This window comes from Taudactylus pleione, unplaced genomic scaffold, assembly GCF_031769625.1.
Source record: "Taudactylus pleione unplaced genomic scaffold, aTauple2 ptg000082l, whole genome shotgun sequence".
NCBI classification, from domain to species: Eukaryota; Metazoa; Chordata; class Amphibia; order Anura; family Myobatrachidae; genus Taudactylus; species Taudactylus pleione.
Window position 1 is genome coordinate 9,022,232 of NW_028284484.1, and position 25,503 is coordinate 9,047,734.

The 25,503-nt window shown below is 43.5% G+C and overlaps 1 protein-coding gene across 6 annotated transcripts in view; it reads left to right on the forward strand.

Moving 5' to 3' along the window:
- Window positions 1–25,503, forward strand: part of CFAP74 (cilia and flagella associated protein 74) — a 279,555-nt gene that overhangs the window by 79,129 nt on the left and 174,923 nt on the right. For 5 of the 6 annotated variants that reach the window (XM_088468211.1, XM_088468207.1, XM_088468206.1 and 2 more), the window contains 4 exons: window positions 6,389–6,593; window positions 8,899–9,063; window positions 19,109–19,282; window positions 20,170–20,288. In XM_088468211.1, coding sequence (XP_088324337.1) covers window positions 6,389–6,593; window positions 8,899–9,063; window positions 19,109–19,282; window positions 20,170–20,288 — 663 coding nt within the window. The remainder of the gene's footprint in view (window positions 1–6,388; window positions 6,594–8,898; window positions 9,064–19,108; window positions 19,283–20,169; window positions 20,289–25,503) is intronic. The other variant, XM_088468208.1, reaches the window with a different exon arrangement.

The window sequence follows — 25,503 nt, forward strand, 5'->3', positions numbered from 1 at the left end:
ATGTTCTCCTGTCACTATGTCATCCTCGTTGACGGCGTACATATGCAAAATGTGTGTGGTGTGATGGAAAATCAGTAGCTTCTAATGAAAAAATGCAGAATGTTTAGCACAGATATTGGGGCTGCCAATTTGCTGGAAATCGCACCATTTCTAATTAAAAAAATCTGACAGTATGTAGCTATCTTAAAACGTGACAAGTTGTCTTTAAGCATGCATATGCACAGTCAGCACTCTTCTCCATGAGACAATAAGTTAACGCACTGTGGGCCTGATTCAGACCTGCTCACACGTAGCCTGCCGAAGTTTGAGTTGCGCATGCGTACAAGACGCAGTGCGTGTGCGCTAACTAGTCCATGAAATCGCGAAGTGATTGCACCCTGGGCCTGTTTCAGACTTGTTCGCTATCAGCGTACGCTCGCTGGATGCGTATACAAATTTGTCAAAGTGACGCCACGGGAAGCGATAGCTCGCCAAGGCATAAGCACCTTCACCATGTCTTAGCGAGTGGCCACTTTGTGTATGCTTATGCCCAATCGCACAGGCAGAGCCGCCCACCAGCACCACGTCATCTCCAGGAAGTGTAATAAAACATTGGTACATCGAGCACCATCGGATGTGAACGCAGTGCTTGAGGTAGCTTTACCCTACCGCAAGCATTGCGACTAAATCAGTGTAAAAAAAAGACAAGTGACGTGCACTATGACGCTGCCTGTTAATTATGCTTGCCTCTAAAACGGCATTGAAACACTCAGGCACGCCTGCGTTCGCATCTCCAGCCCCCCGTTATTAGTGTCCTGCCCCTGTTACCACCCACAAACGGCCTCTCCTGTCACTCATTACACTGGGCTGTCTTTGCAGGGCGAGCGAGTGGTATGCGATCGCAGTGAGTAGTTCGCGCACGCGCAGAATGAAGCATGCGCGTATGCAGAATATCAGGCCACTTGCGAGCGCACGCATATAGCGAACGGGTCTGAATCGGGCCCCCTGTACACAGACGCTCTGCTAGAATGAGTAACATGATGTGCCGTTTGTGGGTGGTGACAGGGGGTGGTCGATGGAAACGGGGTGTGTGGTGATGCAAACGCAGGTGTGTCTGAACGCCATTTCAGGGGCGTGCATAATTAAGACGCATCATACACGTCACATGGCTGAATTACACACAGCAGCACTCGCAGTACTTGCAGTAGGGTATGGTCAGCCACAAGTGCTGCGTATGGGTCCGATGTTACCGATTGTTTAATACACTTCCTGAACATGACGTATGTTACTAAGGGAAAGTGGGCGTCTTGTATCAGGCTGATGGACGTCTAAATACATACCGCGATCACACAGCAAGACATTGTGGGCGTGCTAATGTCTTGCTAGCGATCGCGGGATTTGCATACTTTGGCTGCTGACGGCTGCGTGCGAATGTTCTAGCAATCAGAGGATTAACATATTTAAGTTATTCTTTCAGAATGGTTTGTGAATTTGTTTACAGAGGCTTTTGTTTTTTAGTTTTGATTAGATGTATTGGAATAAAATAATAAGGGGCACATCCACTAGCAGACTGTGAAACGACTGCATGATTATGACATTGTAATCGTGCAGTCGTTTCACAGTCTGTGCTGTGCCTACACTGAACGATCAAGTCGTTCAGTGTAGGCACCCTCCCTCATCCCCGAACATGGCCAATCTGTCGTTATTGACAGATTGACCAGTATGTTTGGGCGATGATAGATTTAAAAAATGACCAGCAGGAGCGGGCATCGCTGGTCGTTTTTGATATTTGCATGCCCAATTATCGAGTGATTAAACGATAACGGATGTTGTTATCGTTCAATCGCTCTGTTTATTCGGGCAGTGGATGTGCGCCTTTACACACAAATGTACACTATTGCATCATGCAGATAGTTACTAAATTAAAAGATAAATAACAGTAGCTTACAAATTGAATGCTCTGATGCTGATATGAAAACTTATCAAAGTAAGCTTCACAATTACATGTTTAAGGAGGTTTATTTAGCGAGCACGACAGTTATTACAACTATAAACTCTGCTCTCTAGGCCGGCATTAAAAAAAGAATCAACAAAGCTACAATTGTGATAAAGAAAAGTACCAGCGCTCACTGATAGTTGGGGGTAGGGGTTGGCAGCAGATCTCAGAAGAGAAGACCCAGACTTTCTTTAAAGTACATATAATAATAACACTACTACTAATAATATTAGTAGTTAAAGGGTCTGATAATGGATAGAATGGTGGTATAAACTCTTTTTATTTTGTTACATAGTAAAAAATAATATATTTTACTATGTAACAAAATAAAGAGTTTATACCACCATTTTAGTATCCATTTTTCTGTTATTTCCCCCCATTATCAGACCCTTTAACTACTAATATTATTAGCTGCCTATCAACATATCCATTACTTGGATACTCCACACCATGAATACATAACTGGTACCTAAATATAATAGATCTCAGGCGCAGACCTATCCTGTTGCCAAAGGTACAATTGTACTTGGTGTGAATTGAGGGCCTGATTCAGAGATGAAGGCTAATGCAATTGCAGCTACGATTTCTCTCAGAACGCAGCTGCGAAAATATGCTAATGACTCTCTTGCCACCCAGTGCTTAGAGATGCCCACGGAAAGCATCTCACAACCGCCGCTCACACACAAATCTGGAAACCTTAAACGCAGATCAGGCAACCATCAGCCTTCTGAGCAAGCCTAACATGCTGCAGACACATGGGGTCTCCATACATGCAGAGGGCTCTCCTGCAGTGAGCAAGGATGCAGTGGCTTAAACAATACCGTCACGCCTTCGTTTCTCTAATCACCCCCGGTTACCTCCCCCAATGCTAACTACCTGTCACCCACTTTGCGAGTGATTCCTCTGTGCAACTGGGACTGCTCAGCAGTTAGAAGATCCCGGCTGGCAACTGTGTTTACCATTATTACATATGGGGGGCAGGGGCAGAATCATATCCATGGCAGAGGAGGCACAAGGACTGTGGTGGAAAGTGGTGGCTGAAGGACGACCCTCTCATGCTTCTCTCTGTGTGATGTCACCCCACTGATCCAGCATCTGGACTGCCTAATGAAGCTTTATACGTCAGATGGTTGCATATGCACAGCCTCTGCGACCGTCACTCACTGTTTCGTCCTGCACCAATTTTGCCACTGCTACTGATGCGGCCGCCCATGTGGCTTAACAACAGCATTGAACCTGCAGCTGCTGCAATCTCCACAGCTATACAGTAATGATGGTCTACTGCTCATTGTCTTGCTATAATCTATACTGACAATAATAAAAATGATTTGGGTAAGCAGGTCTCCTCTGCAGCATTGGTCCATTTGTATAATTTTCATCTTCAAGATTCTGTATGTGAGATGTATTATTAAGGCACATATCATGCTGCTAAAACTGCTGCTGCTTCTCCGCCTATGGAGGAGAAGCGAGAAGCAATAACGCTGAGATGTATTAACATCTCGGCCGATGTAATGGAGGAGAGAGACCTCACTCCTCCACTGATCTATGCAAGTCCCGTCATTGCTCCTGAATGGCCCCAATGCACAAGATCTTGGAAGTGCTGCGAGATCTCATTCCACATGGATTGAGGATGAATTGTGCATGCACGAGATACCCACCGTGTTTCTAAGTAAGCCACCGCTGGTCATACTACACATATAGACAGGTAGTCCTGCCGACATTTGGAAAAACGATAAGTCGCAAGGATGAGCTTATTGTCCTTTAATAAGTGCTGCTGGAATGCCTCCACCATACAGGAATATGGCAAGGGCGATATCGTTACATGTATGCAGAGACTGCTCCAGGACATAGTGAAGATCGATACAAGTGTCAGATTGCACTGTAACTAGCTCATTTGACATTTATCACCAGATAATACATATACCCCACTGTACTTTACACTACATGAGTAATTAACACTGTGGGCTGGATTCAGTTAGCCAAAAAGCGAAAACTTTCACACAATTCTTGTGTTTTGGTGCAATATGTTTGTGTCTTTTGTCTACGCGCGCTCCTGATTTTCGCACTATCCTATTACAAAAGCGCATTTGTGTGAAAACTGCGCATGGTGAAATCAGCAAAAAGTACAGCACATTTTGGGGAAATCAGCCTGTACCCTTTTACATTTGCACTTTTACGTTTTTTTAAAAATACACCTGGTACAGCCACCTGCAATGTGTAAAACACCTGTCCCATCCATACAGCCCCCCAAAATACCTCACCCAGTACTTTAAACCCATTTTCAAACACATTTTACATTTTGACCCCAAAAATGACATGTCACGTCAAGGGGGAATTAAGTTAAATATAACTTTTTTTTTTGCCTACTTAGTCATTAGAGTTGTATCTAAAAGGTTCTGAACCAGTCCCCACATATTTAATAAAAAATAAGGATATTGCACATTTTTTCACCTGCTCTGAGATGGTGAAAACAGTTTGCTGGTTTTTGTCTATGGGGTTTTTGCACATGTGGAAACATCAACAATAGGCTTTCAGGATACACAGTTTTGTGCGAAACGTTTGCACATGCGAACACTTATAAAACGCAGCTTTTCGCAGCTAATTGAATCTGGACACTGTTTTTTTTTTAAATATAGCTGCCAATGGGGTGGGAGGCATGGCCGCTGAGAGGGGGGAGAGCGGGTAAAGTTTACCCAGGCCCAAGCTTGCTAGAGGGGTCCGGCGTCTCCCCCCCTCCCTTACAGCAGCTCAGCTTGTGCTGGGCTGCAGTGCGAGACTGCTCATGGAGAAGTCTCCTATGGCTGTGGGGGAGAGTGATCACAATGATCGCCCCCCCCCCCGCTTAGCGCTGGGCTGGGAGGGTTACAGCACCCCCCTCCCCAGCACGTAGCAGCTCTGCAAAAGTGATTATTTTTTGTCAAGGGGCGTGGCCACGCCTCCTGCAATTACCATTACCTGGGCACTGCCGGGCTCTCTACGGCCCTGGTAGGGGCAGAGAGAAGGTGTGGACTATGGACGAGATGTATTAAACCTACTGAAGAGGACATAGCAACCAATCAGATTCTAGCTAACATTTATCTAGTACATCCTACTTGGTTAATAAATGCAGGGGGGGGGTTCCGTCTGCCTGGAAACCCCCCTCCCCAGCCCACACCATGACTACAATAGAAATAGTAATGTAATAGAATTTTACTAGTGCTGCATGTTCTTCACAGTATCACAAATGAAATAATTAGCATCACCTGTGGATCTTTTAACATGTATCAGCCAGTAATAAATAACCTGTGCACCAACTAGGAGATCTGAAAAACATTCACTGTTAGGAATGTGCTGCTATAGAGCCCAATATGTACATATATGTCCAGGGCAGTGCTAGGTTGCTCCCAGACTCCCGGACTTGCTCTAATACTCTGGAATGGTGCCCACATCTAAAATAAACTTTCAGCTTAGGCAGGATGGCCCTACTGCCGCATTTAATGGCTTATTGTGATCGCTGGTCCTGTACATGCTGGAATTATGATGCATGGTTAAAGGCTAATTCTACCCTCCACATTCACTCTAAAATCAAACATTTGGAAACCCCCCTCTAGAAATCCTGCATTTGCCACTGATGGGCAACACCTCCACTTGTCCTCTTTAGAAGGTTTATACATCTCGCCCATACACCCCACCTTCACTCTGCCACCCACCCCATTGGCTGCCTCAATATATGAGCGAGAATATGGCAGGGGTTGGAGAGCAGCCTGAAATCTGCTCTTGTACAGGTGCCCATTACCACCAGTGTAAGACTAATGGTGGGTACACACTACACGATATGCTCCCTGAGCGATATCGTGTAGTGTTGTCCCCAGCAGGCTGTACTCAATGTCGTTTATGACATTGAGCACAGCCGCTGAACGATATCATTAACGATATCGTTCAGCGCCGGGCTCTCTTCCCCCATTCCCTGACATGCAGCAACCTGACGAGATCGTCAGGTTGACCTGCATGTCAGCCCGATGAACGATGATGACGAACGACCGCGGGAACGTGCGTCGTCGTCATTGTTCATCGTTTTGATGTTAAAAATGGACGATAAAGTGGACGACTGAACGATAACGATATCGTTATCGTTCAGTCGTCCACTTTATCGCCAAGTGTGTACGCACCATAACAATTAGAAAACCTATTATGGAATAAACATATTTTTTTAGCTATTTCTGCAGTGGCTGAGAACTTCAGCTGCATTTCTTCCTTGAATTATGACAAAGTTCAATACAAAATTACCGTCCTTTAAATAAACATTTGTTGAACGTAAATTGGGAAAAATAGAAAAGAAATGTTTGTTCATGCTGGTTTTACTGTCATTTATTTGCACTGTATCAAGCTTCATGAAAAGATAGTAATTTGTACATTATTATTGATTTCACATAGAGAATTTGAAGAGTCACAGAAAATAAGAAAGCAAGAAATAATTAGTCGGATATTACAAGAGGAAAACAGCCAAGGAAAACTGAAAAAACAGGGCTTCTCTATGGAGATGGGCAAGAGTCAGGAAACCACTAAACTCCGAGCCAAAACAATGCAGTACATCCAATCAGCCGTATTGATGGAGCCAGACCAGGAGCAGATGCAGACGGTAAGAACTAGTTACATTTCTCAGAGCATTACATAGCCCAGCAGCATTTCACTATTGTACATTTATGCTACAGTGTGAGCTATAATTAACAATTTAAAAACTGTCTTCATATAATAACTTTGACAGCTCTGTTTTAGGTCAACAAAGTTGCCTACTGGTGAAAAACAACTTCATTTGTTTGTAAAGTTTTTACTGTTTTCCAGGATTCCATTGATCTTCATACAACCATGTGACATTGTGCTAGTCATGTGACACCTTGTAATAGTTTAACATTCTACCAAGCCCCCTGGCCAAACATGATACTGCCTAAACTTCCATATCTGTGGATTAAAAAAACATGACACCTAGGTGTTATATTTTTGATTCAATTAGTACAATATCCAAAAAAATAAAGACAGATCTTTTTTTATTCAAATACATTTTTATAGACACATAGCCCCAATATAATTTTTATCTGCTGGAATTTTGCATTACACAATCTAATTTTACTCAATCACACCACAAAACAGAGAATTAAATAACTTTGCTCCAGCTCTATACATTCTGTGAAATATAAAATTAACAAATACAGCATGGAATACAGGAGTGAATAAAGAGAGGAGCTTGAAAAGTGTATAACCGTAACTTGACACCCTAGATAATTTTTGAATTCTGTAGCAAAACTAAATCTAAAATACCATTCATGCCAACTTTTAATGTCTCCCCACTGGGAGATGCCAAAGGGGGAAGTTCAAGGGGCAGCTTTGGGCAGGGGATTTGTGGCATAGCACCGTGGGCAGCAGGGCCACGATGATGCCATTCGCAGTGAATCATGGGCCCAACCCAGCCAATCTCAGGAGTCTCCTGGACACTCTGAAGGAATAGGCAAGTACTGTATGAGCGGGGGTGGGGGGACAAAACATTTTAATCGATTGTAAATCTCACCCTTTTGAAGTGTAGTCAAGTGATAAAATAATACATTATTATTTGCATTTTAACCAGTAAAAGTATAATTTGTGAAATGTTTACCACTCACTAGGTTCTACATGCAGAACTTTAACAACTCAGAAAATTACACATTTGCTTGATAGGGAATAATGATTATAAACAGCATATGCCCTTTGCAATATAACTGAATTTGCAATGTAAGAAAAGCAGCCAGTCTTTTCTTTTGTGAAAATTCATTCAGCCTTGTTTTAAAGTATATGCAGATAATTTTCTATGGTACCAGCGTACCCTACTGTTATGCAGTGTTTTACCCATCTTTGTAAAGAGAGAGCGGATGTAATGCAGCTTCATATTATATGTGCTACCTGCAGTTTGATTGTATCAGAACAGCATGTTCTAAAGATTCTAATTATGATACTGAATGAGGCACACAGTGCCTGATATTTCAAATAACAATTACATTCTCTTCTTTAGCTTAAATAGATTTGTGAATAATTTTTATTATTTCATGTACAGATGTGTCCTCCTACAACTATCCCTTTTGTGACCAATGGCGCTAGACAACTGGTGCATTTCCCACGCTGTGTACTTTTCTCTCACTCTTTGCATCTTAGGGACGTTCTCAATTAGAAGCGAAAAGCTGTAATCGGCGAAAAAATTTCGCCTATTGCCGCTTTTCACCTGGTCGGAACTTATCTCCACATTAAATTCCAGCTGGAATTCGCCTAAGCGGAAACTCAATGCACAATCTACAATCAGTTCCCTGCATTAAACCAATCAGGAACCCTGGTAGATACTGTCAACAGAGGGCCTGATTCAGATATGTACGTAAACCCAATGGTGCAGCTCGCAGTACGTAAACCCAATGGAGATGAATGACATGCTGCAGTATTTGGGGAGCGGCGACTGGGACCGTTCTACAAAACAAGTTAATGTTGCCCAGTTTTGTAGGCATGCCAAGCCCAGGGTCTGTGTCATCAGAAGCAGACTTCCTGGACCTGGCAAAGGGGTTCCGACGCCCAGACTGATTAAGGCTGACAGTGTGGAAGGTAAGTAAACATTATTATTTATTTTATTTTTTTTCATTGAACAAAGCTACATTTTTACTTTTGTTATTCTGTACAGTGTCAAAAAGCCCAGGTTCTATATATTACAATACGATACTCTTACTCACTCCTACTCAGTATTAATGTTTTTCTTATTATAAAAATATCTTTAAAGGTTACTCAGGTTTGAAAATACTGAAAGGCCTAGAGCCATTGTGATTTAGTGAGTGAGCACACTTTAGAGGGCAATGGTAGATTGCTGGGTATTGTATTTATATGTGTATATATGTAATCATCAGAAAGGATGTCTTAAGATTTCATCTTGCCTGCAGAAGAGGTGGCGTTCTCCCTCCCCTGTGTCATCTGATGATGATGATCGCTCTGCAAGTGAGCCTGATGTGATACCAGAACACACTTTGGAACTTGAAGAAGAAAGTAAGAGTTTGGCTCAACCAGAGTTCATGGGATTATGGAATCATGAATACAAGCCCTATAAGGTACAGGAAAAATTTGTGTTGCCCAGTGATGACTATTCAATGCCATACATTGGAACTAAATTCGTGTTTTTGTTGGGGAGACAAGCACAAGATTTAGTAGTGTGGAGATAAGAGCGGATTTAAAAGTATTTACTTATTCCGTGCACAAACACCACAGGTTCCCATTTATTCCTTATTATATTGTGTGACTTTAAAGACAATGGGCTTTATTCAGAGGCGGCTCCTTCGTGCGCATGCGTGAGACCCGCTACGACCGACAGCGCCGGTCGTAGCGGGTCTCTTTCCAAAGGGGGCGAGCTGTCGATGTTGATTGACAGCTCACCCCGTTTGGAAGGCGGGCCGGGGGGGGTGGCAACCCAAATGGAGGCGTTTGGGGGAGGCCCCACTGACATCACTAGTGATGTCAGTGGAGAGCTTCCGGCTCTGACAGAGCCAGAAGCTCTCCGGGGCTTACGACAAGTGAGACCCTAGCCTAGGGTCTCGTCGTAAGCCCCGATGGTCGCGATGGTCTATGACCATCGCGACCATCACCCTAGCGGTCGTTAGAGCTGTGGGTGTAAACCCACAGCCTAACGACCGAAACAGAGGCGGCCGGTCAGGATGAAAGCGGCCGTCCAGTTTCCGAGCGACCGCTTGCATCCTCCGACTGCCTCTGAATGAGGGCCAATATGTGTAAGATTATAACACAGTACTTGTGGTCCTCTGCGCAAGTACTCTGGGGGTCATTCAGACCCGCTCGCGAGCACAGGACGCTGGCAAGCGGGTCGCATGCGCGAGACGCGGATAGCGACGGGCTCTCCGTCGCTCCGGGTCTCGCACCAAAGGGGGCGTGTTGTCGATGTTGATTGACAGCACGCCCCCTTTGGTGGGCGTGCCGGGGCCGTGGCTGCCAGACGGAGGCGTTCCCATGGGAATGCCTACTGTCTGAAGCCTGCCCCACTGACATCACTAGTGATGTCAGTGGGAGTGATTTTGGCTCTGATAGAGCCAAAATCACTCCAGGGCTTGCGGCAGCAAGACCCTACCGCAGGGTCTCCGTCGCAAGCCCGATGGTCGCGATGGTCTTGACCATCGCGACCATCATCATGGACGCTCGCATAAGCTGTGGGTGGTCACCCACAGCTATGCGAGCGTCCAGGAGGACGCTCCATTTTCATGGAGGAGGGCCCTGATTCAGAGCGAGCACTCTGGTCAGAGCGTTCGGCTCTGAATCAGGCCCTCTGTTATAAGATTTGGATTTTGGGAGTGTGATGACCACTTCTGCGGTTACACTGCTCCATGATTGTTTGAAGCGCAGTTTTTCTATATTTGACATTGTTTAATATGTGTAAGCTATAGTTGGGGGTATAAGTGGACGCACATAAAAGGTATGACGTACACCTACTGTTTTATTGCTGGATATGCATGTAAATACACCTGCATCTTTTCCTATGTAAAATGCGTGTGCAATGTGTCTACATCTAAATGAACCCCTAAATGCATAGTTGCCAAAATTTGGTAAAAAATCTCCAGTGTTATATTTTTTTCTGAAAATCAAAAGAGGAGAACTGATCAGCACTGAGGCCCTGATTCAGAGCCGGTCGCTCTGACAGAGCGCACGCTCTGAATCAGGGCCGGTCTTTATTTTTTTTTTTTAGAACGGCCTCCTGGCCGGTCGCATAGCTGTGGGTGACCACCCACAGCTATAGCGAGCGGCCAGGAAGATGGTTTGCGACGAGACCCTTGTGGTAGGGTCGCGTTGCCGCAAGCCCCAGAGAGATTTCAGCTCTAACAGAGCCGAAATCTCTCCCACTGACATCACTCGTGATATCATTGGGGCCGGCCCCAAACGGAGGCGTTCACATAGGAACGCCTCCGTTTGGGCAGCCACTCCTCTTGCCCGCCCACCAAAGGGGGCATGCTGTCACTCAACATCGATAGCACGCCCCCTTTGGTATGAGACCTGGAGCGATGGATTGCCCGTCGCTATCCGGGTCTCGCGCATGCGCACGACGGAGCTGTCTCCGTCGTGCGCATGTGCTCTGGGCCACCATCGACCCAGTTGCGAGCGCTCAGCGCTTGCGACCGGGTCTGAATCAGGCCCTGAGTGTGATCCAAATACGTTTTGGGGTAGTGGCTGTGTAAAGTCATGGAAGTGGCAATGGTGGGAAAGTTTCTGTTTTGTTGTAACGCAATTAAGTAGTTCAATGATTCATAAACATTACTGCACAGCATAGTAGTTATAGCATATCACACCCATCATTGCCCGAGGCATTATAGCTAACATTATGACAGTGTATTATACTTAGCACTGCCCAGCATATTCCACTGGTGACCGTTATGTAATACAGAGACAGATTAGATGTCCTATTAAAAGTTCTATTGTCACGACCTGCCCATGAGGTTTCCAGTCAGTGGACTGGGAGTGGGGTGACCAGATGGGGAGACAGAAGTAGACAAGGAGGAAGTACATCGGCTAATTCCGGGTGTTGACGAGTCCTGACCAGAGGCGCGGAGTCTAACTTATTGGTGGTTTTCAGCAGTGACCCCTCCAAATGGGATATGGGTTTAGCTGCGCCCAGGGAATTAGTAACTGAGAGGGAGATAAGAAAGACAACTGCGTGGCTGGAGATTATCAATGCAGAATATCGGTAACTGATGTTAGTAACACTGAAGTATATCCGTAGTGACCGATGTAGAATATCACTGGAGAGTATCAGTAGTGACCCATGTTGAATATCACTGAAGAATATTGGTAGTGACTGATGTTGAATATCACTGAAGAATATTGGTAGTGACTAATGTTGAATATCACTGGAGACTATCAATAGTGACTGATGTTGAATATCACTGAAGAATATCGGTAGTGATTGATGCTGAATATCATTGGAGAATAACAGTAGTGACTGCAGTTAAATATCACTGGAGAATATCGCAGAGACTGGGGAAGCGTACTGTGGGCCTGATACAGACCCGCTCGCGAGCGCTGAGCGCTCGCAAGCGGGTCGATGTTGCCCAAGTGCGCATGCGCACGACGGAGGCAGCTCCATCGTGCGCATGCGCGAGACCCGAATAACGACGGCCAAGCCGTCGTTATGGGTCTCGCACCAAAGGGGGTGTGCTGTCGATGGTGATTGACAGCACGCCCCCTTTGGTGGTCGTGCCGGGGGTGTGGCTGCCCAGACGGAGGCGTTCCCATGATAGAGCCTAAAGCACTCCATTGCTTGCGGCAGACTAGACCCTACCACAAGGGTCTCGTCGCAACCCCGATGGTCGCGATGGTCTTGACCATCATTTTGGCCGCTCGTTATAGCTGTGGGTGGTCACCCACAGCTATGCGAGCGGCCAGGAGCCGCTCCAAAAGTCAGAGCGTCCGGCTCTGAATCAGGGCCTGAGATACAACAGCGTGGAGCTTGTAACAGAGATCCGAAGCTAGCAGCTACTGGAGAAGAGAAGTTGTTCAGGCGACTTCCTGTTTCCTGGAGTCCTGCTTTATACCCTTAGGTAGCCGTCCACTGGAGGAGAGAGTCAGCTGAGACCAGGCTACCATTGGTGGAAGGTCTGGTCAGGTGGGACAGACAATATGGCTGCGCCAATGACCGCCGCCGCGGGAACTCTAATATAGAGGATTGTGTGGAAGTCAACAGGGCCCCGGGGATAATACTCAGCGTGTCACCTGCTGCCGCTCCTGGCGTCTGACCACGCGGCTAGTCAGGGGTTGCCAGCACCGCGGTGAGTAACGGCTGATCCCAGGCTGAATCCTTATACCTATTAGATATCCTTATAGATGTTTGCGTACAAATGCGATGGTGGGTTGACTGGGCATGCACCTCTGCAGTATGCATGTCCTGCGATGCAACTGTGGCTCCGGACAGCGTGTCCCAGAAGACAAGGGCACGTCGGCCCTGGTTTCTGGCCGTGCCGAGGCCAGGGTCTGCGCCTTCCAATGCAGTTTTCCTGCTCCCGAGAGCGGGATTTCGGCAGCCATTCTGAGTAAACTTAGGCTTACTCGGATGGCCGATGGCTGCCAGATGGTGATCCGATGCTGCGTCCTCCGATACAGCAGCGAGTCACAGAATCCGGCAGGAGCGGTCTAATTACACGAGACGCCTCCTGCGGCATTAGCATTATATCACAGTAGCGGCTGCGACAACATTTGCAGCTGCTACTGCCTAGCGTACAACTCTGAATCAGGCCCATAGCTCATTCTGGTATCTACAATATAGCAAGTATGGTAAATATACATAGCAGATCCAGGTTTGATGACTAGTACTGAAATATAACCTTTCCTGAGACCAGTATACACACCAGACTCCTTATGGTGGCTATAAATAAAATAGAAAACATTCCAGTGGCTAATATAGAGAATATATCCCATTCTTGTGGCTAGGCACAAAATAGGTACAACAGAATTATGATACCTTTATTGGGATTTGTATACAGTGAAGATCCTTTCTGTTCACCATTGTATGAAATAGATGATTTTTTATGATTACACTGCCATTTTTCTTTGGTGGCTACTATACAATTAAAACTTCCCTCTCTTGCGGCTGGTTTACAGTGAAGACCCCTCCCCTGCTGGCTAACATACTGTCATGGCCCATTTCTGTATTTTGTATTCAGTGGAAATCCGTCTCTACTAGTATAGAGTGAAGACCTCTCTTTGGTGGCTACTATATACATTTCTTAACAGGCAACAGAAATGTTAAATATAATTTATAATATAAATATAATTTTAAATATTATACATGGCCAAGGCTGACAGACTCCATTCCGCTGGGTGTAATGCCTTTACTACAATTGTAGGGTGGATAATGTGTTCTTGGTCGCATTGGACCCAATAATTAGAGCAAGACCCAAGGATTGTGCCAGGAAATTTGGGATATGTATAGAGTATGTACCTACTAATGTAGACTCTGGGAAATAAAGCCAGCTCACAATTTATGCAGATTATATGTAAATTCTGAATAGATAAGAATGCTACCTGCAATGGATGTCTATATTTACTGATATAATACACTGTTATACATCACTTATGTAAAAAGGTCCAGTACCTTCAGCAGCAGCATATAGATGAAGGTATTGGACATTATGAATGTTGCCATTTTTACTATCGACCTTATGATATCATAAAGCATAAATAAGGTTTATTTTACTGAATCTCCTGAATAGTCCTACTGTATTCACAGAAATGAATAGTTGTGTTCATGTAACATTGTGTATGCGACTGTAAGATCCTCATATAATCAGTAGTCTTTAGGCGTATACCTATAAGAGCGTGCTTATTCACGTGTGCCCTCTGGAGTTTACCACTGAGCTCTGATCAGAAGTGACTGGCCAGAGTAGAGAGCTGTGGATATGTGTCTACACATTGATCTCTCACACAGAATTGATTATCCCCTGCACTGTGCTCCGTGTACAGAATCCAAAGCCACAGACCACATCGTGTTCTATTGGCCTATGTGCTATACATAACTGAACATGACAGGCGTGCTGGTGAAATCTGTATCATGTCATGTCAGGATTTGCAATTCTATGTATTTTTCAGATTAATATTTCTTTTAGTACATATTTATAAGGTCATACTGACTAAGCCGTGCAACACTTTTTGCAATTAAATTGCTAATTTTGCACATTTCCCAAATCACGGCATCAGCTGTTTATTCTGTAATAATTAAATGGCTCTTATACAGTTCTCCTGCAAAATTGATTAATTCAATACGAGTTAATGAATTTTGCAGGCATCATTTTAACCATACAATCCTAATAACCAAATACAGTAGGGACTGCCTTTATAAATAGTTTCCTGTGTAGACAATTTTGTAGAAACAAGTATAGAGAATGTTTTACTGTAGAAATCTTTACTAAGCTGTTGACACACAGTATATTTCTGTTTTATCAATCCAGACAAGTTATTGACTGATCATTGTACAGCCGGCCCTCCAAAATCTGATTAGATTTAATTCTGAATGATTCTGAAAATCATTTTGACCCAATCAATCAAGATGCCTGAGTGATCTTTGGCTGATCATTAATGTACCTGCACCTGGAAGTACTCCATATATTTAAATAAAGATATTTTTGTACAAATAAATTTGTCATTAAATGATAAATGATTTTCACACACAGAACAGTTAAATTTGACACACATGATATACAGATGTGTCCACATACACAGATCCTCAAATCGCGCCAAATAGCCCCGTTTGGCTCACCATGGACTTGGCGACTTTGGCACGCCATGCAACTTTAGTGATTAATGCTATATACTTAGTACACCATTATTGAATTAAGGGCTGAAGCATTACTGATCGCAACTGCGATTACGCACGTAATCGGTCGATTGTTGCATTCTGCGCAAGCATCGCAGTGCTTGTGCCAACCACTGCGATAAGGACTGCAATCGCAGTGACTACACAGACCCATCGCAGATTGATCGACAGGAAGTGCTGTTTGTGGGTGATGACGGGGGGTGGTCAGAGCAATGCAGGCGTGCCATACGCAGCCTGAGTACTCATAGCGTACATAGAGGTTAGCAATTTAAGAGTAAGGTCATGGGATAGCGATCGCAATGGATTAGCGTACTATCGCAGTTGAACTGCATGCTTAATCGCTATTGCATTCACAGTTGCGATCTTGCTGAATCAGACCCTAAGACACCAAATTCAGGAAAAAGTGCATAATCTATGTAAAACGGCAAGAGGCACAGGTCCTATACTCCAGACACACATGGTATAAAGTAGCAGATTAAGCATACAAATTCCTTTGAGACAGAAATACCAATCCTAGTAATTGACTTGAGTCATAGATGGACGCAATGCCACAGTTTACGCAAGTGAGCAATTATCTGTGATCTGCGCACGCATCCAAGTCACACTGCACATGTGGCTATTTTCATTACTGATGTCGCTCACAGTGAGGATTTATTCACAAAGTGATTGACAGGCAGGGACCGTTTGTGGGCGGCAACAGGGAGAGGGGATTCAAACGCAGGAGTGTTGCGACCGTTTTTAGGGTATGTCTCAGCCTGCGACTGCGATCACGTACGCAGTAAAAATGGCTCCGGCGTCTCTGTTGCGCTAGCTATTCCGAGTAACCTTATGGTCACTCTGAACTCTGTTAATAACTGTTCTTTGACCAATGCTGCATTTTTGTACGCAGGAGTTTAAATTTGCTAAGCTGTCCGTGGGCTTCTCAATACAAATCCCGGCAGCTTCAACATATGCTTATTTTACACAGCCGCTGCATACAAATTGGCAGTATCTGTGGCATTAGTGTATATCTCTGAATCAGGCCCGTAGTACAATATTATTAGTGACTTAAGACACAAAGGCCCTCATTCAGAGCCGTTCGCTATTTGCGGTCGTTCGTTTAAAAACAAGGGGTGGCTATTCAAATGATCCGTACGCACATTGCAGTCTGTTCACACCTCTAAGTCTGAACGAGCGAGCAAAACATACGCTCGTTTATTTGTTAAAAACGCCCCCTGGCCGCTCACACCATACGTCATGTCCGCTATTTATTTGATTAATCGAGTACATCGACCAGCGTATGAACTGCTCGCTATTCTTGTGGTTGGTGTTTGCTACCACAAATTTGCGAGCAGTTCTGGCTATAAAATAACCCAGTGACGTGGACAATGACGCTGCTGTTTTAAATATACACACCCATAAAACGCCCGTTTTGACCTTTAAGCACGCCTGCGTTCGGATCTCCACTCCCCATTTTCAAGCACCTTCCCCTGTTACCACCCACATACGCCTCATTCTGTCACTCAAAATAGCAGGCACTCGCTATATAGCGTACAAACGATTTTCAGCCGCACTGACTGGTTCGCGCATGCGTACTAAAAACCGTACGCATGCGCAGATGTGCAAACATCGCTCGGAACTAGCGTACTGCCGCTAACGAGCGGCTCTGAATGAGGGCCAAAATTCGGAAAAAAGTACTCAAGCACAGGAATCGCTACCCGTGGTGGAGCAAGTAAGTTGATCCAGGCATCTCGGCGCAAAAATGATGTGTATGAAGACCCACCTGTAGTGCGCATATGCAGGAAGGAGATCACTGAATTATAGTAATACAGTTGTTTTAAAGTACTCGGCAACCAAAATGTCAACAATAATGATTTTTATGTTTGTGATTAAGATCTTTATTAATAACTTTTTGTGTGACACAAATAATAATTGTAGGAACTCATGGGCGTAACTACCATAGGTGCAAAGGGTGCAGCTGCTATGGGGCTCAGAACTTAGGGAGGCCCATCTTCCTTTTCAAAGTTACATGTGGTACAGTATATACATTTTTCACCATTGGGTGATACATAGAAGCCCTTACAAACTTTTGATATGGGGCCTTCAAATGGGATGCAGTCAGGAAGCCTACGTTCCAAATGCTGACCGCCCCATTCCCAGCTGTCAAATCCCAGCAAGATACTAATGACAGGCATCGAAATCCCAACGCCTGTCATTGGACCTACGCTGGGAGCCCGATACCCGGCATACCGAACGAAGGTAAGCCAGGTGCCGGGGCGGACAGACACTGGGGGGGGGAGGGTTAGGTTTTAGGGCTCCCGGGGGGGTTAGGTTTAGGCTGCGGGGAAGGGGGGGTTAGGTTTTGGCACTTAGAGGGGGATTAGGGTTAGTCACTAGGGATGGAGGGTAGGGTTAGGCATCCCTAAAGGAAGGTTAGGGTTAGGGGGGGGGAGTAGGGTAAGTAAATACTTATCTTTGGAGCTGTTGGGATCTTCTCTGCTGCCGGCGTCGGGATTTGAACCGCCGGACATGGTACATCATACCAATCCCCTTCAAATACCTAGTTACTCACTTGTATGAACTCATCTAATATAATCGCTTTGAGACAAACAATCGTTGCATGTTTGGGCCCATTTACATAGTATAGTATGGTTGTGTGTGCGGTCACTTTTCATTGCAGGCAGATACTGTAAGTGCAATCATTCATTTAAAGTTAACTAGGCAGAAAATAGTTTTAAAAAAATTATACAAATATTCTAAGTAATCAAAACCAGCCATTCAGGGGTTAATCATTCCTCCATAGGATAAAATGAGTACAGCAAGAATCCGCCCATGTATGGCAAACATCTGTGTGTGGAAGCCTATCCCGCCCCCTGTTTTGACTTCAGCAATCATTATCATTTGTATTTGGACTTCCACCTACCCCTTGCCCAGTGCAAAAGATCAGTCTGAAACAGGCATCCAATTTCTGTACGCTACAACCGAGCAAGGCAGCCAGCTTACACCCCCGTGACACTCGCGCTAGATGGAACCAAGTTGTGCAATAACATGGTCACCATCCAGTCACCGCAGAGAAACGCCCATTTCACGGAAAGTGTGGTCCGTCAACAGTCCGATCAATCCGTATACACTAGTGATCTCAGTCCACGTGCATATGCCTGATTCAGCAGTCGCCAATGTCTTACTATGACACATGCGCAATATGCTGATATCCACAAGATCTGTCCGCATTTCCGTTTGTGTGCGGCCCAAAAGCAAGCCCAATATCTGCTGGTGTGTGCTGATGTGATATTACATCTAAATCCTCCACAACGTCATACATGATAAATGCTGCTTTTAGCTGAATGTCCCAGCAAATATGATCAGTCATCTGGGAAACCTCAGCATCCAAATACAGGTGTAATAACGGGGCTTGGAAATAAAAGCGCTCCATCCTGTTAGCCTGTGATCACAATGCAGGCCCAGATCTAACAGCACAGTTAGATCTGCAAGTCTGGTCTGAAATATCTCCCGGTGTGAACAGATCAATGCATTTGTCTCCGGCTGGAAACTCTTTTAAAGATCCTTCTCCGTACTTTGCAAAGATCCTCGCTATGCTTAACTCATCCTATTGGCTGATACAAACTTCTGCTTCTCAAACCTACTGTGTCTACTTTAGTGGAAATTTAGATGCACCTGAGCAAATGGAGGCATGCAAAGAGGATTTCCCACTGGTCTTTGGATATTTTGAACATCGATGGTCTCCTATGTAATTTGTTGTTTATCATTTTAAAATTGATCATGCATTTAATACCTAGTTTTCTTGCTCCCCTTAGGTGCCAAAAGAAGACATAGACTCCAAGCCTCTAGGTGGCAGTATAATGGAGATGCAGATTATGACTGAGACACTGAGGAAGCTTCGTAGTGGAATAGTTGAAAAGCAAGTGGTCTCAGGACATGAATTTAAGGGTTGTCCATTTTATAGCAAACCAAAGTTTATTCATTTCAAGGTAAGAGCTCTTTAATGAAAGACATGCTCTGAGGGCAGCATTGTAACTGCTAGCGTCATATCAATGTTCAAATAACATTCTTTCACTATGGATGAACATATTCCATTATAATGTTATGTAATAAATTATGTAAATGTTCTGATAACTGCTTGTACTTTTCTAATTAATTATTTAATGGTTTTAAATATGTTTCCTACCTTTCCACTTGCTATTTCTTATCTAAGGCCAGTGAAAAAATGAAGACAGGTCCATCAGCATTATAGCACTTTATATTACTATTGTTTTTAGTGGCCTCCTAAACCTTAGCCTTAGTGACATTACAGTGGAGTTAATACATTGCAATCCAATGCAGTATATAGGGAACATTTGGCTTTCGGAGGGGTGGGGTTTATAATGAGGGAGCAATAGAAATGTTCTTTAACCAGAAACTAAAAAACAAGCTATAAATAGTTAAAATACATCATTTAAAAGGTCATTTTCTTCCATAATAATTTATTTTCTATGCATAGCAATGGCAATCTCTGTTCTCAGTACAGTAGGGCAGTGGAGACAGTTGCCCTCCAGGCTACTCCTGTTTGATAGATGAAGTCTGGCACTTGGAGATGGCCATCTTTCACCATCACACTTTGTGCACTAAATAGACTTGTCACTCTGTCCCATGCCGGCACCTCCAAAACGGGGGAAACAGATACAGCCATGATTTTTCCTAGCTACTGACTCTCAAAATGATAGATCCTTTTCTAATGCATTATTCTCATTGTATCATTTATATCCAGCTGAACAATCATCGTGTGCTTACGTGCTCAAACATTATTACATAACTGAGAAATTATATATTATTATAGTGAAGATCACATCTTTAGTTCTTATGCTGCTTGATATTTCAGGACCTTGACGTGGGGAAGACTTATAAGAAAAAGGTCACTTTGATAAATGCATCATACACCATTAATTTTTGCAAGCTGGTGGGAGTAAGTGATCACCTGAAGGACTTCCTCTCTATACAGTAAGTCATTTATTACTCAGACTCATTTCATATCTGTCCTGTATCCAAAATAGCTCCAAATGGTAGACAAACCTTTCACTGATAACATTTCAGCCCAAGAACCATTCAAGAACCATATACTAACAAAATGTCAATACATACTGGAAATTGTTTTGCTGTGATTTGCCATATTGTATACATATTCTAAGTAAGGGGACCAGAATCAGTAGGTACATCGCTGGTTACTTTAGACATTTCATTGGCAAGATCTGTCATGTTTAGTTATGCTCTATAATGACAGTCAGGACCACTTGAGAATAAGAAAAAAAAAAAGAATATAAGGATAACATTGAAAAACCTTGACATGCGAAAATAAACCCAGAGTTCTAAGACCTATTAGCACTGTGATTAGGATGTTTTAGATCTAATTTGACAGGGAATCCAAATATGTGCAGACACAATACTGCTGCCAATTCCAATAATCCCCATTTGATCAGGAACATTAAATATCAGTCGCAATATACGGCAAATTAAGTTATACAATGGGGTAGGGATGTGCAGGCTCGGATAGGTTCGAGTTTGCACGTGGAGTTCGGATTTTTCCCTTCAAAAAAACGGAACTCAGAAAGAGGCAAAACGTCATCTTGCATGGACGAACATCATCATTCCTGGACAAAAGTCCAGGAATGATGATATTCGTCCGTGCAAGATGACGCTTTGCCTCTTTCTGAGTTCCGTTTTTTTGGAGGGAAAAATCCGAACTCCACGTGCAAACTCGAACCTATCCGAGCCTGCACATCCCTACAATGGGGGTAATTCAGTAAGATGCGACAGTGCAAGGTGCCAGCGTTTCCACCGTTTCTCCGGCACCTTGCAGCCATCGAATAGTTTTCTTCGCACCCAAAGAGGTGCACAGGGTGCCTTATTCACACATTGGCACAGGGTGCCTTATTCACACATTGCAACGGCACATCGCCAGTAACTGGATTGCCCCAATTAATGCAATCTGATTTGTCATATTTATGTCCTATGGCAGTGGTTCTCAAACTCGGTCCTCAGGACCCCACACAGTTCACTTTTTCAGGTCACCCAGCAGGTGCACAGGTGTGTTCATTACTCACTGACACAATTTAAAAGATCCACAGGTGGATCTAATAATCTCACTTGTGATTCTGTGAGGAGACATGGAAAACATGGGGTCCGGAGGACCGAGTTTGAGAACCTGTGTCCTATGGGATCCAGCTGTTCAGCCTGTGCATGGAACAGTTGGGTCTGGATGACCAAATCATAAACAGCAGAGCTTTGGTTATGCCAGGCACCTTATAAACAGGGTTCTACAGTTAATACAAATGGTAACACAGGTTTCGTGTTTATTCTCAAAGACCTATACATTGGTGGCATCCAATGAAAAATCATGCCTCAAGTCCTGTAATCATATAGCCCTACATTAGACTATGGATTGTTATTTAGCTTCATGGGATACAATTGTAAAATTTACACTGGTTAGCACCTATACAGTATAATTCCTATATTTGTAAACATTTGCTTAAAATGATGTGACAAGTATGCAAAGTGCACTTGAAGATGAGGAATTGTTTGTGACATTGGATTGTGAGTGATGGTTATAGAATGACAGTGCATGAGCTAGTGGAACCAACATGCCACATTACAGAATTAGATTATCATAGATCTTCACGTCCCAGCTCACCGGTGACAAGCTTTCACTGTTAGGGTGTGATAGGAAAGACAACGAGGTGCCATTGAAATGCAATATGCTCTCTGTTCTGTTGTTATTTTTGGGCAATACAGTAGATATTGTTTTGCTCAAATGTGGAAATATGTATTTACTAGTAGCCTAGTTTTCTTTTATATTATGGTGTATTAACTCCTGTTTACTAAAACTCTGTAAAAGTGCATATTGTATTGCATCTATAAAACGCAATAAACACTTGCATGTAATTAAAAAAATAACTATCAGTATCAGTGATGTCCCCTAACCCATTTGCAATCCCTCCATTTCCCATTCTAAAATACAGCTAAGTTAACTTTTATTGCGTGCCTTTCAAATGTGTGCTACAAATGTGTCCACATACACTTATCCTCCGTGCGTTACAAGTCACGTTACACATAATGCGTGACAGCTGTGTGTCTCAGTAGTGCTGAGCGTCTTTTCGTGCAGCTTTTTACCTTCAAATTAGGGATGTGCAGGCTCGGTTCTACTCGGTTCCGTTCGTTTTTTTTTACCGAATCTTATTGGCTATCCAAAACTCGTGACAGCTGATACCCAATAAGATTCGGTAAAAAAAACCGAACGGAACCGAGTAGAACCGAGCCTGCACATCCCTACTTCAAATGCGTCTTATTCGCACAGCAATGCGATTAGGACGCAAAAACAGCTTCTGCTGTGTAAAATGATATGCGGCATGCCTATATTCTGTTTGCGACTGTGGTTGTATTTGCATGAGAAATGCTACGTTACAGTATCAGCAGTGTTGACACTGCAACGTAGTGTTTCACATGCAGATACACCTTCATTTGCACACAGTATCTAGGCATGCCGCATATTATTTCAATCAGCAGAAGCTGTGCGTCCTATTCGCCATGCAAATAAGACGCATTTGAAAGTAAACAGTTGCACAAAAAGACGCTTGATGCTACCGAGTCACACCACGACATGGCACAACTAGAAGGGCTGTTTAACGCATAAGGAAGCTTGATGTATGAAGACACATCTGTATTTCCCAAATGGGAACCACAAACAGTTATACACAGAAACTATTACTCTTTGTTGAATTTAGTTTAGTATTTGTGTGTGGATTATTGTAGCCAGGACCCCATGTTTGCTCCAAGTGTATCAAAATGGCTGCCGGGCACCCAATGGGTTAATGGTTGGCACCACTAAGCCACAATCCTTTTTCTGGTTGGTACCATCGATAGATAACACACCAGTGGTCATCCTTAGTCCAATGGCAACTATGTTAAAATGTGTACAACCTCCAGCAGGATGCACGTTCACAGTGCATGCATCCACCTGGATTTTATTTTCAAGGGTCAGGGGCCAGAGTTTACTATACAGTTGATCAACAAGGACATTTCAATGGACAATTCCCTGCCAGCCCTGTGTGGGATTGTAGAGCCACAAAAAGTGAAAAGAGTAAAAAGGGCAAGTAAAGTCCTGCATAGTGTCACTTTAGCCCAACGCTCTATATTCATGTAACCTTTTCTCATTTTCCTCCTAAAATACCTATGGTCTTACCCTCACTTAAGTTATTCAAAAGGGTTATGTAGCCACACCCTCTGTCCCGATCTGTACACCGTCAATGTTCAGAGGTATATATTAGCATAGATAAAATATATTTACAGCATGGAAACCTTGCCAAATAGTGCTCAAGTTAATATGGTTACTATAGATAATATGGTATGTAATGATTGTCATTATGGATAGCAGCAGCTCACAGTCTTTGGCAGTAAAAGCACTTGCAGGCTCTACCCATGAGCGGGATACTAGAGACATGGCACATGCTAGCAGCTACTGTTCATATACCCTCTGATGGTGATGTCATTGGGTAATTACTGAATATAAGGAAACTGCTTTGCTTGAATATTGCAAGACCTCCAGTGCTAAGACGTGTCTATGCTTTGACCTGACCATGCTCCTTCCTAAACCACTTGTATTCAGTGCTGCTAATTGACTCTTGAGAATCTTGCTAACATCCCCAACCACACCTGCTAATTCATTGTCTGCTCTGGCGCTATATTGGCTTTTGTGTACCAAATCCTGCTAAAATCCATTTACCATGCTTTCCGCTCTATGAGGGGTATTCAATATGAAAGGTTAACTTCCCTGGCGAAGTTAACGTTTCATATCGGAGTTTTTTTCTGCGTAAAGGTATGATGCGCGCTCCCGCTTATCCCCGTATTCAAAATAAAATTAACGAAAACGGGAAACTCCGAAGTTGGATTTGCGTAAAGTTACGAATTTTTCCTTAAAATAATTGTAAGACCCCCCTAAAGTTGTAATAACATGGGGGAACACTATGGGTACCCCCGTTTTAGCCTTTAATTGAAAGTCGGGGATTTAAATAGCCGCAGCAGGTGTTTTTTTTCCGACATTGAAGAAGTGATGCAGAAGAGCACTTAGGTTATTTTTTTCGGTTTTTTAAGTGGTCCCATCAAATTTGGGGTACATGAAAATGGGTACTAGCATATTTTGGTGTCCCTAAAGTAATTTTTTAAAAATTCTGCATTTGTGCACCTGCCGCTATAATTCTATTCTAGAAAACACCTGCCGCATACTTGCAGAATAGCCTTGAACCTATTTCCCTATTGTTTAACAATTTTTTCCCATTTTTTTTTTTTTTTTTTGCACCCCAATTTTTAAATAAATTTTGTGGGGTGTCCCTATTTTTTTTTTAAACTTTTTTTGACACAGTTCTTTTTTAAATGTCAATCTCAGGGGTGCAGGCTATTTTTTTTAAGCCTGCACCCCTAAACCCCAATTCTGCACTTTTTTTCGACACCTATTCAATGGTGAAAAGTCATCACCATTTTTTATCAAAGACTTTTCAAAACTGCGATAAGTCTTTGAAATTGAATACGGTGTAAAACCAAAACAAGTGATATTAACGCAAAAACGTTAAAAAGTGCGATATTAACGCAAAAAACGATGTTATCGCACCCATATTGAATATCCCTATTTGTCTGCTATGCTGCTCTATTAACACCTGTGTTCTGAGTCCTGCCAACAACCATCGACCACGCTTGTTGCTCAATCCTTATTTGCTTTGCCACTATATTGACTCTGTGTATTTAATCCTGCTATCATCCTCTGATCCTCTATCACAATACTCATGTCTGCTATGTTGCTAGTTGGACTTCTCCTTATCTGACACCAGTCCATGCTCCAAGACTCCACCTACTTCCAGCTTAGGTGCTAGCCAGGGACTGCTGTCTCGAGCTATTGAATCCTACAGGTAATAACACATTGATCCTGTAGCACTATGTCCAGGCAGCCTTTATCTGGCCGCATATGGTAAGCGCTGCATATTTGATCTGATTACTGAAAGTACAGATTCTATTTGGCCCCATGACTGCAATAAGCCTGTAGTCAAATAATTATTTAAAGTCACAGTATATACTTTGTGATATGACATACCAGAAATGGAATGTACAATTTATTTACCAGGCCTGGCAGAGAATAAAGAAAGACACATACAGCATATGAACAGACAAATCT